The 14,803-nt window shown below is 45.7% G+C and overlaps 1 protein-coding gene across 2 annotated transcripts; it reads left to right on the top strand.

Annotated features, from left to right (window-relative positions):
• The first annotated feature begins 277 nt into the window (after positions 1–277).
• NPW (neuropeptide W) lies at positions 278–14,399 on the top strand. 2 transcript variants are annotated; one of them, XR_012641100.1, is made up of 3 exons: positions 278–330; positions 514–748; positions 14,124–14,399. XR_012641100.1 is itself a non-coding variant. In XM_074964543.1 (2 exons), the coding sequence occupies exons 1-2, from the start codon at positions 10,929–10,931 to the stop codon at positions 14,143–14,145; spliced, it is 633 nt and encodes a 210-aa protein (XP_074820644.1). In that variant the 5' UTR covers positions 10,737–10,928; the 3' UTR covers positions 14,146–14,399. The 2 variants fall into 2 exon arrangements, 1 of the variants encoding a protein (XP_074820644.1); XM_074964543.1 differs by lacking the exons at positions 278–330; positions 514–748 and adding an exon at positions 10,737–11,539.
• The last annotated feature ends 404 nt before the right edge of the window (positions 14,400–14,803 follow it).

Here is a 14,803-nt window from a genome sequence, read left to right as displayed (position 1 = left end):
TTCAATGCAGCAGACCCTGTGCTATACAAAACATGATCCACCGGTGCAGATCCAGTTACAGGACTGTGGCCTTAGAGCCAGGGATTCAGTCCTCAGTTATCTTTCTTGACACTACTGAAATTAATTAAGTTGCATGCACAGAGCTCAGCATAGGATTTGACCTCAACTATTTAAGCCTTGCAGCTAAATAAGCAAGTAGTTCAATGCCATGTGGGCTTAAGGTAAGGGCTCTTAAAGCAGTCAAAGCCTAGGATTTGCTTCTCAGCTGTGTCCTTCATTACAGAAAACATGCATCATGTCAGAGCCATATTTACTCTGCACTCCATACAGGTAGGTGTTAACTCAGTTTCATTATTATTATAAATTGTTTCCAGGAGAAAGGTTGAATCATGGAACAGAGGGGGCTGAAAAGTTTGCTTGCATTAGAGATATCCACCTGACGTCATCTTCTCCTTCTGCTCTTTCACCTGCATTTTTTATCTTTGTCTTTGTTGTTCTGTTTTGTTTCTCTAGGACAAAAATCAGTACCTCAGAGTCTCATGATGTTTGCATCACGGTTCTGTGGCATTGAGTCGCCACGTCGGCATCACACTATGATGACATTGCATCAGCCCCTGAGATATTTAAGGGCACCCTTAATCATATATTGGCTGCTGCTGTCGAAGACAGGATGTTGGACTAAATGGATCGCAGGTCTGATCTAGTATGACAATTTGTATGTGCCCGCAAGTAGTCCCTTTGCAGTCAGGTAAGTTAAGTTGGGATTACTTATGTGAGTAAGGTTTACAAGTTCATGCCCTTAGTTTGTAAGATGCAGGACTGCCCCATTAAAGTTGGGACAGGTAGTGTGACCTGTTAGTGTGGTCTGATGGTTAGAGCCTAAGACTGAGTCTTGACCTGGGCTCAGTTTCCATCTCCAATGACTGATTCATTTTGTTCCCGCTCTGTGCCTCAGTTTTCTCATCTGCAAAATGGGGATAATTACACTTACTCATATGGGTGTAGTATGGCTGAGTTACTGTCTGTTAAGTGCTTTGAAATCTTCAGATGAAGGGTGGTTTAAGCATGTACATTCTTAGTATTGCCACGTGCTATGGTGTGAGATCAGCTCCAGAGTTTCTGAACAAGCAAACAGGTTCATTTGGCTTTGAATAGCAGGCTATATAAAACCATGCAAAGGTCCTATGAGACTGTTTTTTTTTTTAACTTAGTGCTAATGGATCTATTGTTTCACGTAAAGGTTTCCAGTGCTTTTGCTATATTGCGTGTGACATTTATAACACTCTTTGTTCCATTAGAAGAGTAATTTGGGAGGGTTTATTATTCTTTGGAGACTCTGCAGCTTGCTGCTCAACTTTCATGCTCACGGACCCTGGAGGAAAAATCTCTCAAAGCAGTGTCCGACTTTTCTGTAAAGCTAGTGATGAGTTAGACCATGTGTTAAGAGTTTAATGATTAACCTAATGTACTTTAATAAGAGGAATTAAAACATCATGAGACACCTATTATTTCTCCCTCTTTCTCTCTCGAGACAACAAAATACATAGGAGACTTTACAATGAAATCAAGGGGCTCCTTGCCTCAAAGTTTGAAATCATAATTTGTTTGTATCAGCTATAGCTCTTTTATTTCAGAGGAACAAGGAAATAGCATTTAATCAGCATGTTCTGAATCACTGATGAAAGGAACCACTGAGTAATCTGAGTTTATTACACTAGGACACATGCTAGATGCGAGAAAATGGCAAATGTTGTTATACCTAGGACTACCTATCTAAGACACCTGTCACCTTGGTACCTAAGGGATTGGGTTAGCCAGTTTGGGTTCCAATCACTAAGAAGTGGCTCATATGTATCCATTAACAAAATGCACTCATTCTGATTCACCAAGAAAACTCACATGTGGGATGTGCGTAGGAATGTACCAGAGTTGGGTGGTTAATGATCATGATTCCGAAGCACTTCGCAAACCACATATATAGGAATGTTTTCTACCACTAAAAAATACAATCACTTGTGAGCTGAAAAAACGTGGCAGTCGTTTAAATCTAGGGGAGGAAGTGAAAAACACCATCTCCAAACAAAACTTTCAGGAGGGAAGTAGCGTTTAGAGAGGCAGAATGTTCCTATTTTGGCCAGCATGCTTACCAATGCTACTATTGTGAAAAGGGCCAGGGGAGCTTTTATGTCCAGTCATTCATATCCTGAGCTGTATATCTCATATGAAGACAGCTCCACCCAATACTATGCTTGATGCTGACTCAGAAACGATACCTACTGAATCACTACCATGTCCTGCAGCATCTGGGGTTTCACATCTCTTCCATCTACATACTAATCAGGTCTGACACATCTTCTCTTGTGAGGTCTGAAGAGGTCACGCCTCCAAGGTTGTAGAGCTTCAGGATGAGTGTGCTGCCAGCTCATGGGGGGCGGGGTGGGGGTGACGGCAAACAGAGAGTTAATTTAGAAATTAAACAAGGACTGTCTTCTAGTCTGTGTTTATACAGTGCCTAGCACCATGGAGTTGGGGTTCTTAGTTGCTGCCTGAGTACAAATAATAATAATAATAGTTAATAATAAATAATGGGAAGTGTAGCGGGGTGGTTACCCACGCCAGCCCTGACAGGGCTGAGGCCAGCCCGGGGAGAGGGCTGGGGCTGTGGGGAAAAGCCCAGCTGGATTAAGGGAACAGCCGCAGCTGTGGCCAGCTCAATCAGGCCCAGCTGGCCCCTATAAGAGGCTGTGAGCCTGTAGAGGGAGAAGGGCCTGGCTGCAAGGGGCTGAGTGGGACACCCAGATTGCAGGAGGGCTGGGAAAGGGCCAGAGGAGCTGGGAGCTCCAGCCTGGAAAGCCTCAGGCTGCGGGCCTGACTACAGGCCGAATAGGTGCAGGGTTGCAGAGGGGCAGCCCACGGTAGGCAGAGGCAGCATGTCCAAAACCCCTGCATATACACAGCAGTCTGCCCCTGATACAAGGGGCTAAGTGGGGACTGGCAGTAGCCCAGACTGAGGTGAGGTGGGGGTTCCCCTGGGTGGGGAGACCCAGAACCTGAGGGGGTGGGGGTACTGCCAGGGGGGCAGCACCCCAGAGAAAGGGGCACTGGGTCCTGGGAGGGACATGGGGGCCAGCAGTAAGGCAGATCACAGGCCTGCAGAGGGTGATCCAGGGCTGGACGAGCTAATTCCCAATGACTACCAGCAGGAGGTGCCGCAGGGGTGAGTCGGAACCTTTACAGGAATCCATTCTTTTTCAATCTCATTTTTTCATTACAAGCAGTCATTAGTGACTGCTATTTCTGTGGATTTTTTGTTCACCCATTCTTAAAAGCCACCATTCTGTAGTACTGTGGAAGTAACAGAACATGAGATTCAATCAATAAAAATATTTAATAAAGGCAAGTGCAAAGTGCTACACTTAGGAAGGAAAAATCAAATGAGGAATAATTGGCCAGGTGGTAGTACTGCTGAAAAGGATCTGGGCGTTATAGTATATCACAAGTTGAACCTAAGTCAACAATGTGATGCAGTGGCAAAAAAACCTAATATCATTTTGGGGGTGTATTAACAGGAGTGTTGTATGTATGACACAGCAGTAATTGTCCCATTCTTCTCAGTACTGATGAGGCCTCAGCTCTAGTACTGGGTCCCGTTCTGGGTGCCCCACTTTAAGAAAGTTATAGACAAATTGGAGAGAGTCCAGAGGAGAGCACGACAAATGATCAAAGGTTTAGAAAACTTGACCTATGAGGAAAGGTTAAAAAAACGGGGCATGTTTAATGTTGAGAAAAGAAGACCAATGGGGACCTGATAATGGCCTTCAAATATATGGAAGGGCTGTTATCAAGAGGACAGTGATCAATTGTTTTCCATGTCCACTGAAAGCAGAACAAGGAATAATGGTCTTAATCTGCAGCAAAGGCGATTTAGGTTAGATACTAGGAACAACTTTCTAACTATAAGAATAGTGAAGCCCTGGACTAGGCTTCCAAGGGAGTTTGTGGAATCCCCATTGTTGTAGGTTTTTAAAAACAGGTTGGGCAAACAGATGTCAGGGATGGTCTAGGTTTACTCGGTCCTGCCTCAACACAAGGGGCTCAGCTAGATGACCTCTCGAGGTCCCTTCCAGCCCGACATCTCTATGATTCTGTTATAAAACGGTATATGCACACGTAAACATTTAGAGTTGCGGGAAGCAATTAATCCTTGTAACATACACGAACTAGTGTTAATTTGTAAATTATGTCTGTGAGTGCAAGAGACAAAATGGACTAAACTCATTGCTGGGGTAACACCAGTGACTTCAATTAACTTTGCCTCTTTGGCACGTTTGATAAATTCCATATTGGTGCGCCTCATGGTACTTTGGCACCTACACAGATTTTCTTACTAACTTACACCCAGTGTGTGACTTGCGCTCCCGGTTAACCTACAGATGAATGGTTTCAGAGTAGCAGCCGTGTTAGTCTGTATTCGCAAAAAGAACAGGAGTAGTCTCTAAGGTGCCACTAGTACTCCTTTTCTTTCTACAGAGGAATGTAGCTCACTGTGTCAAAGGCGGTGTGGTGTGGTATTAGAGCATGTCCTAGCCTAAGAACTTCTGAGTTCTTTACCAGCTCTGCCACTAGCTTGTGTGACTTCAAACAAGTAACTTAACCTCTTTTGCCCTTACTTTCCTTGCCTGGAAAATGTGGATAATAATAGCTAACAAGTTTCAGAGTAGCAGCCATGTTAGTCTGTATCCACAAAAAGAACAGGAGTACTTGTGGCACCTTGGAGACTAACAAATTTATTTGAGCATAAGCTTTTGTGGGCTACAGCCCACTTCATTGGATGCATAGAATGGAACACATAGTAAGAAGATAGATACAGATAAGTTGGAAGTTGCCATACAAACTGTGAGAGGCTAATTAGTTAAGATGAGTTATTATCAGCAGGAGAAAAAATAGCTAACAAGGCTGTTGTGAGACTTGCAAAGTGCTTTGCGATCCTTGGCTGTTAGGTGCTAGATAAGGGCAAAGTATTATCATGCTGTTAGGACTGCTTAAAAAATATGTTCCTCATAAGAATACATAAGGTCCTTCATCCAAGACATTTGCATCTTCATCACCACGTTATACTCCCAGGAAGAGCTGCAGTGGAGCCCGAATGGTAGAAATCACCAGAACACTTCATCACCAGACAGCAAAAACCAAAGTGCCAAGTATGAAATGAGCATTAACAACCAAACCATAACAGCAAGCTCATCCCTGCAGTCAGGCTGGGCTCCCTGGTTGCTTTTCCCCCATAGGGGCAGCCAGGGGGCCCCGTGAGCTGCCTGTGCCCCAAGCACTGCCCCCGCAACTCCCATTGGCTGGTAACATGCGGGGACATGCTGCTGCTTGGAACCGTGCAGAGCTGCAGCACATATGGAGTGCCCCCCGACCCCACTCCCCAGCTGGAGCGCAGCAAGCCCCAGACCCCACTCCCCAGCGGGAGCTTGCCGGCTAGATAAAATCGGCTGGCGGGCCGGATGTGGCCTGCATGGTGTAGTTTGCCCACCCCTGATTTAGACTATTGTCAAGAAGAGCCACAATTCCTGAAGCGTGCAGACATGGGTATGTTGAGAAGACAAAGTTAATACAACATGCACATTAAATCTGATCTCTCTGATAGAGCTGGAGTGATAGAATTTATTTCCATGCAGAATTAAAAGGAAAGCACCTCAATCTATTTCCGTATAACAGTTGTAGGGCCTAATACTGCTCATTTTCACCCATGTAAATTCAGAATAACTCCCACAAAGTCAATAGAGTTAAGCTGGATTTACACCAAAATAGTGGAGCAAAATTTGGCCTGTTTGCATTGTTGGTAGCTGTGCTAATGTAGTCATTAACTACTGACTAAATATACAATATTTAGGTCTTTTGTATTTTTAGGTCTTTTCAAAAGCACTCAATGTTGGATTAACTCTGCTCCCACTGAAGTCAAAAGGAGAGGGGGGGTTTATCAGTGGGAGCAGAATTGGGCCAACACTGAGTTATTGTGTAAATCCTACCCTACAACTTTCAAAGGTGAACAGGAAGGTGAAATCTGAGCCCCATTAAAGTCAATGGAAAAACTTCAATTGACTTTAATGGGGCTCATATTTCACCCAATGGCTTTTTACCTGCCAAGGAGGACCTGAGTGTTGTGCTTATCAGGTATTGACATGAGGAACACCCAAAAACAGATCAGAGAGTGTTATTCATGGCTTTGTTTAGATATTTATGATTTTGTCAGCTATTGCAGGGGAAGTACAGAAACTTGAACTTGGGTCTCATAGATTGCAAGACCAGAAGGGACTTTTGTGATTATCTTGTCTGACCTCCTGTGTATAACACAGGATATAGAACTTCCCCAAAATAATTCTAGAGCAGGTCTTTTAGAACAATATCCAATCTTGATTTTAAAAATTGCCAGTGATGGAGAATACACCATGATTCGTGGTAAATTGTTCCAATGATTAATTACCCTTACTTAAAAATGTATGCCTTATTTCCAGTCTGAATTTGTCAACCTGCAGCTTCCAGCCTTTGGATTGTGTTATACCTTTTTCTGCTAGATTGACGAGCCCATTATCAAATATTTGTTCCCCATGTAGGTAGACTGTAAAAAGAAAAGGAGGACTTGTGACACCTTAGAGACTAACAAATTTATTTGAGCATACGCTTTCGTGAGCTACAGCTCACTTCATCGGATGCATTGCAAGCGTATGCTCAAATAAATTTGTTAGTCTCTAAGGTGTCACAAGTCCTCCTTTTCTTTTTGTGAATACAGACTAACACAGCTGCTACTCTGAAACCTGTATAGACTGTAATCATGTCACTCCTTAACCTCCTCTTTGTTAAGCTAAATAGATTGAACTCCTGCAGTCTGTCACTAAAGGCATGTTTTCTAATGCTTTAATCATTCTCACAACTCTTCTCTGAACCTTCGCCAGTTTATCAATATCCTTCTTGGACTGTCAACACTAGAACTGGACAGTAGCAGTCACACCAGTGCCAAATACAGAGGTAAAATAACCTCTCTACTCCTACTTGAGATTCCCCAGTTTATGCCTCCAAGGGTCGTATTAGCTCTCTGGGGCACAGCAATTCACTTGGAGCTCATTTTCAGCTGATTATCCACCCCCTAATCTTTTTCAGTCTCTGCTTCCCAGGATAGAGTCCCCCATCCTGTCAGTATGACCTACCTTGATTTTTTCCGAGATGTATACATTTACATTAGAGAAACAAGGTTGGTGAGGAAATATCTTTTACTGGGCCAACTTCTGTTGGTGAAGGAAACAAGCTTACACAGAGCTCTTCTTCAGGCCATTTCAGTTCTGTGATCAAAAGCTTGTCTCTATCACCAACAGAAGTGAAATGAGATTTTATGGGCATGACAAACTATACAAATGCTGCCAAAGTGTATGATTTATAGGAATAGGGTTATACACTGTATCATCTGGTGATTAGGCCATTAGCCCAGGACTGGGACACCCAGGTTCAAGTCCTTACTCTGGCCTGTGTGACCTTGGGCAAATAATTTAGCCTCTCTGTGCCTCAGTTACCTAGCTGTAAAATAGGGATAGCAACACTCCTTTACCTGACAGGAGTGCTGTGAGGATAAATACATTAAAGATTGTGAAGCACTTTGAGACTTTCTGATGGTACTTCTGGTGATAGGTGGTATTAACCTGTGTCCATTTACCATTACAAAACAACATAAACTGCCAACCCCCCTGCTAGACTGGAGGTTGGGGCAAAGTTAGAAATGAGCTTCCAACTTTTCCAATTGCGAATGATTTTCTAGCCTGAGGTTTTTCAGAGTCCATGCAGCTATAGCAGGGAGAAGGAAGCATAATGACTTCTTTATTGGATGAAATAGAATTGATAATGCATGTCCGATTGTGAGCCAGTATTTGGTGATCAGAGCTGGATGAGGCGTGATTGTCTGTGTACAGTACTGATGTCATTCATTTAATGGCTCTGTTAAAAAATGAAAGCTGTGGAGCCATTCATAACTTTCAAAGGGCTAAAAATCCAGAAATAGCACCTTCATCAGTGACCACCGATAAAGACTAAGGCCCAGATTCATCCTGAGTGCAACTCCACTGGCTTCCAGGAAGTTACACCAGGAATGGACTTGGCTCTCAGAATCTGATTCATTAAAAACAGATTCATCTTATGTACACATGTAATTTTTGTGTGCTCTGCTCAGGAAAAGATCAGCATTCCCTTCCCAGGAACACTTTGTCACTGACTCGTAACCTTTGCAGAACACGAGAGTTTCGGAATAGGAGAAGGCATGCCGGTCCTCTTACAGTTCACTGTGTCTCACTCCCACTTCTTGCTTTTTCACCAAATCCCTCACCCTCCTTCTCCAGACCACAGCCTGGCTGTCTCTAATGTTGCCAAAGTAACAATCCTTTCCTGTAGCTTAGAGAAAATTCCAGAAAGAACAACCTCCGACAAGAGAAGCAGTCACTAAAGTGAAATCTGTTTCCTGCTCTGATGCAAATGCATCAGTACTCATGTAAGGACTGGTAAATCCTGTCTGAATAAACGGTGCACAACAGAGTCAGATACGTAGCTGCATAAGGAACAGGCATCCTTGGATCAAATTCACAGCAGTAATCGTGTATCTGCCTTTGCACTGTTGCTGGTGAAAAGCGACATGCCCACAGTGGCATGTACAGCCCTGAATCAGAGTGCCTCAAGACAAGTGTCTGCGACTGTCTGGTCACATTTGGGATGGAAAGTGACAAACAGGCTAAATAGCATTGGCAGATAATGGTGATTCTCCTTTAGATTAAAGGCTAGAAGCCAGTGTTTTTGGAGCAGAAAGCCTGTTTGAGGCTGCATGTTTGCAGCGTAGCTGGGTACTGTGATGTCTGTGCACATGGCTACACGTTCCTTTTTATAATAAAAACATAGCAGGCAAAATATACAGGAATGAAATATTGTTTTGTATGGCAAAAGATGGGATGGAATTTTCTTCCAAGTAGCTGCTCACACAACAGAAAATATGAAGTGAGAGGCCTAGGCCAGATCCTCAGACAGGGGATATCAGTGTAGCTCCATTGAGAAGCTACACCAATTTACATCAGTTGAGGCTCTGACCCCTGGGCCGGCCTCAGGGAAAATGGTGCCCTGGACCATCTTTGGCACCCCTTAAGTACTACTCCCCTAGCAGTGGGTGGCCGCTCAGCAGGCAGAGCAGCAGCAGGTGTCAGGCTGTCTGGCTCCTACCCTCACCCCCCAGGTGGGCACAGCCCTTCTGCAGCCTCTTGATCAGTGCCCCACCCCTGATCACGGCTCCCTGGGCGGTCGCCCATGTCACCCACCTGTAAGGCCAGGCCTGCCTGACCCAGAGCTCTAGAGGAGCTAAATGATGACTGGGCACTGTGCCCTCCCTTCCAACTCTTCGTTCATATAGCTGAGGAGAGAGCAGCATACATGCATGTCACTGAGTGTGCCGTAGTGACCATGCCCTCAGCCTTTGAAGGTGACAGTGAGGTTTTGTGTTGTAGGGCTCAGTGCACAGCAGCTGGTTAAGAAATGGCACTGGGGAGTGGAAAGGGTCAGGTCTGCCTGTCTTTTCTGGGTCAGGAGGATGGTAACAAGAGGCTTAAATTGCAGAAAGCGTGGTTTAGGTTGGACTTGTGAAAAAAAACTTCCTAACTGTCAGGGTGGCTAATCCCTGGAATAAATTGCCTAGGGAGGCTGTGGAATCTGTCATTGGATTAGGAGACTTCTCGAGATCCCTTCCAGTCCTACGATGCTATGATGTGGAAAGAATGCAAACTAATAGACTTTCCAAACTAAACGAATGCTAGGCTCTCCCCCTCCCCATGAAGAAATGGGAAATCAGAAGTTATAATTTAGTCAGCTAGCTGCTCAGATAGGGAGACAGGCAGTCTTTCTCAATTGTTTTAAGATGTGACGTAAAAATGATCGATAGATAGATGTGCTATGATGTGATCATCTATCTAGTCTGGGACTGTCCTGCACCAAAGCAATGCTATGCATCCAAAGTCAGTAAGCATTTGGGGCGTCCTTGAGCTAGGATATTTGCTAATGAATTGCAGGAGACAGGATTGGAGTCTAGGTTTTGCATTATTAATGATTAATAATGTATTAGCCCTTTATGGACACAAGCGGGCTTTGTACTGCGAGGACAAACGAACTGCACTGATCGGGCTGTGTGGGGAGGGGGGTCATCCTTGTATAATTACAAGTCAACATCCTTCCTCCAAAAGATAGATAACAAAAGCAGCAATTTCATCTATGCCAGCTAGATCAAAGCCCAGTTAGCTCCGGGCTCAGGACTAATTCTGCTGAAAATCACGGCAATTTAGCCCTGCTTTGGGCTCCTAGTTACTGTGAGTCACGGACTCCCTACGGGGGGTGGGTGTGTGTGCGCGCAGTGCTCCTTCGTGGGCATTTATGGGGCGGCTGGGGTTTGATTTCTCGCCCCTTCCCTCCTGCTGCCATTAAACCAGCTGGGCTGCCGTCACCTAGCGGGCAGCCCCCCGGTGGGCTCCTGGGCGTTGGGGAAGGAGGGTTGGATGGGGGGCAGGTGCGGGGAGCCAGCAGGAGGGTTGACGGGCTGAAGATGCGAGTCAAGATGCGAGTCAAGGCGGATACCGTGGCGGGGGGGCGGGGACTCTGGCGTGGCTGCGCCGCCCCCTCGGTGGCTATATACAAGCGGGGAAGAGAGACCCCCAAGCTTCAGAGCCTCCCAAATTCCAGCCACTCTTCCAAGGGGAACTCGCTTCGCTCCCCGGCCCCTGCCACTCGGCAGGCATCGGCCAGCTCCCGCCTGGAGCCAGCGGACCCCTCATCCCCCAGTTAGTTAGTTACGAGATTTTTCTTTCCTCCCCCTCGAGCAGCCGAAGCCCGGCGAAGTTTGTTCTGCTCTCACCATGAATTTAAGGCACGCGTCTGGGGGCGCATGGAAAACCCTGGGCTTGCTGGGGCTGATGCTGCTGGTCGATCCGGTAGGAGCCTGGTACAAACACGTGGCCAGTCCCCGGTACCACACGGTGGGCCGAGCTTCGGGGCTGCTGATGGGGATCAGACGCTCCCCGTACCTGTGGCGCCGGGACTTGGGGGATGAGCGAGGAGAGAGCCCGGGCTCGCCCCCCACCTCGGTAAACAGGGCGCCCAGGTTGCTGCAGAGCCGCAGGCAAGACCTCAGAGCAGCCGGGCCGCGGACCCAGGCGTCCGGGGTGGCCGCGCCCCGCCCCGCCAGAGGCGAGCTCCGTGGCAGGGACCCCGCGGCGCTCAGGCGGCTGGGCGTGCAGGACTTTACAGCCAGGCGAACAGTCGCTCAGCACCGGGCCCCGCTGCAGGCAGGTGCCAGCCCCCTGCCGCAGCGAGTCCGAGCGCTGCCAGCCCAGTGTCCTCCCGGCTGCCAGCAGGGTCCCTGGAGCAGAGGAGGTGCCCGGGAGAAGAGGCCAACGCTCCTGGAGAGGGTGATGAAGAAGAAGCAGCAGCAGCCGCAGGGCAGCGAGGAGGGGATCAGGGACTTAAGGTAAATCTCGCCCAGTAGGTATGAGACTTGGAAAGGAAACCAATCTCGCTACTTAAGAGGGGAAAGTGGGAAGGGGGAGAAAAAAACAAGCCCTCCCGCGGCAGCAGGGTCCCTGGAGCTGGGCTTCCCAGGGCGGCCATGCTTTGAATAGGGGTTCGGTTGGGTGGCCAGCACTTTACCTTTTTTACCTCCCTTTGTTAATGCCGTGCTGGTACGAACGGGTTCCCAGCGGGTACCCGCTGCCGGGCGCTCAGCAGAGCCCTTCCTGCTCCAACAAACGGGGGAGTTTCTTGGCACACCCGCACAACAGCCGTACCCGGGTCGGTGTCACTAATGTCCCCTGATCAATTTCCGTTCCTCGGCTTGCGAGCTCAGCCGTGCTCTGAGGGCCTGATCCAAAGCCCATGGAAGTCCTTTGCTCTGGTTTCAGTGGGTTTGGGATCGGGTCCTTGAAGGGGATTGTTTTATTCCAAACGGCTTAAAGCGGTGACTTGGTGAGATTTTTCTGACCAAGCAGCAGTTCCGCTGTTTGCTGTAAATGCACCTGAGAAGGAACATCAGCGGGTTTCCTGAACACGGTATTGATCGGTAAAGGCTTTGGAGGTGCCAGGAAATTCTGAAACGAGCGAGTCAACCGGAGACTGATGTGAATATTTTAGCCTCTCAGTTCTGAGCTGAACAGTGGAATTTTCTTGGAAGCCTCTTGGTTGGTGGCTGCTTGCTTCTGGTTTGCACCTTCCTCTTGTTTGGTGGCTAGGGAGGGATATACTGGAGTATTTGGAAGGAAGCATACAAAGAATTGAGTTGTAGACACACATTTCTATGCTGTGCGGAGAACGCAGGATTATTGAATGATCTATTATCAGGGTGTTTGGCAGCAAGGAAGGAAGGAAGGACCAGTTCAGGTGCTTCACAGCACTTACTGTGAAGTACTCCTCCGGGATGAAAGACATGGAACTGGCAGTGCAGCTGCACCGAGCCTATCTGGGTGCATATAGGAAAAGCACCAAAAAGCCGCGGTCAAGACTTGTCCCATTCTTTCTCAAGGCTCAGGAGCTTAAATTGAACTCAGGAGGTCGTGTTTTTGGTACAACTTGATGATTCACTTAAGTTAATGCCAAAAGCCAAAGCCCGTCTATCTGCTGTTGCTGAAATGTTTGACTTTATGCACAGAAGTTGCAGTCAAACAGTAAAGTAAAATAAGATGCTTATACAAACAGGAGATGTGGATTCCATGACCTAAAAAGTCTTTTCCATCTCCAGCTAATGTGTTCCTTTTGCAATTGACCTTACACTTATGATCATGGATGTTATTTAACCAAGTTCATGAGGATCTTTGTTACCCTTTGTATGACACAATATATGCTGTGGATGTAGGTTTCTGAACTTTAGCTTGGCTGCTTGATCTGGCAACATCTGGTTCATAACGTTGTTTCTCTCACCACTTAGATATTTACATTTGAAAAGTTTTGTGCTTCATTTTAAAAGCCTAGAAATTAACTAGATACATTCTGCAATACAGGCTCAGCCTATTGCAAGGGTGCATCTCTCACTGATTCTCAAAGAGCAGCAGTCCCACCCCATTTGAATGGCCAGCCCCTCAGCTAGTGTAAAACAGAGTAGCTCCATGGACTTAAAAGGAGCCACAGCCATTTACACTAGTTGAGGAAGTGGATCTAAATTTCTACTCTCCAGTCATTCCCTCCCCTTAAAGCCTAGCTTTTAACTTGGACTATAGTAATACCAAAGCAACAATCTATCTGCATGGGCTGGGGGTTGCTTTCAAATATTAAATACCTTTTCCTCACATTTACGGTGGGATCTAACTCTGTCTTCCCTGAAGACTCCCTCTGAAGTCAGGTGAGAGTTTGGTGGGTGCAGAATTTGTTCCCGAAGTGCTTTGCCAATTTGCCTTCCACCCTTCCCTAAAAATAATTTGGGGAGCCCTATTTTATTATCTGCCAAGTTTGATTAAGAAGTTTAAAGGTACAAGCCTGAAAAGTACAAACAGAGGTCACTTCAACCTTTAACTATACCTATGCTATCCCATTAATTTCACTGCAATTGGCTTGGGTGTAACTGAGGGCAGAATTTACATGTGTGTATTAAGGTTGTAATTCTGCTGCTTTCTGTGAGTGTGTTTCAGCAGGAAGGTGAGATTTGTGTGTGTGTGTGTGTGTGTGTGTGTATTACAGATCAGTCCAAGCCACAATCAAGGGGGTCAAATTTAGAGCACCCTGATATTTGGGAGTATTTGGATCTGGGGTTTTGGTTTGTATACATGATGATTTATAACAGAAGCAAGCAAGTCTGTAATAAATGTAAGTCAAATTCTGGTCCCGTTTAAATCCATAGTTGAACTTCCATTGATGCTGATATTTTGCCTATATAAACTGCCATTCCTTAGAGGATCTCAAAGCACTTTACAAAGACTAAGTATGATTATCCCCATATGACAGTGGTGCAAACTGAGCTATGGTTAGGGGAAGTGATTTGCCCAGATCCACATATCTGAGCACTGGCACAACTGAGACATATCAGTCAAACCTAAGAAAAACACACGATTTCTTTTTCCCCCTTACAGTCTTTCTGAGTCCGAGATATAGTTCCAGATCTACTGAGGTCGCCCAACAGAGACATTCGAAGAGCAATGGTTGCCTGACTTGGAAACTGTTTCCTGCAGCGGACGGGGAAGATATTCAAAGCTGGTTCTCCTGATACTCTGATTTCTATGAAAACATATAGACAATTGCCATTTAAAAAAAATCTCTTTGGTTTTATACCAACTGTGCAAACACAGTGAGTGATAAATTCCTGTTGTTTTCAAGTTGACCTAGTGCTATAACCATGGAGAAAAAGAGAAGATATTTATTTTTCTTTATTTTTTAGATCTCTGTAATAGCTTCTTAGCAATATCACAATATGTACTGTTTGCTTTCTAGGAACCTGCACTCATTAAAATTAGAATGAACCAAAGGAAATGTTTGCTTCTTTGTGTTACACGTTTTTATCAAGACCTGAACTGGGACAGAATTGGGAGAGAGAATTCAGTAGTTTGATTTCTCCCAGATTTTTCTGATGTGATGTTTCAACTCTTTGGAATATTTTCCTCCACATCTTTACCGTGAATGTATTTTATTACCCATTATATATTTACTATCCTGCTAAGAATAAGTACATAGAAATCTTTACTGGACTGGGTGGAGCAAAGACACTGTAAGTTCCTACTTTTTTAATGTTTATTTTTGGGCTTGGACCTTGATT

Source organism: Natator depressus, chromosome 10, assembly GCF_965152275.1.
Source record: "Natator depressus isolate rNatDep1 chromosome 10, rNatDep2.hap1, whole genome shotgun sequence".
NCBI lineage: Eukaryota > Metazoa > Chordata > Testudines > Cheloniidae > Natator > Natator depressus.
This window is presented reverse-complemented; position numbering and strand designations above follow the sequence as displayed.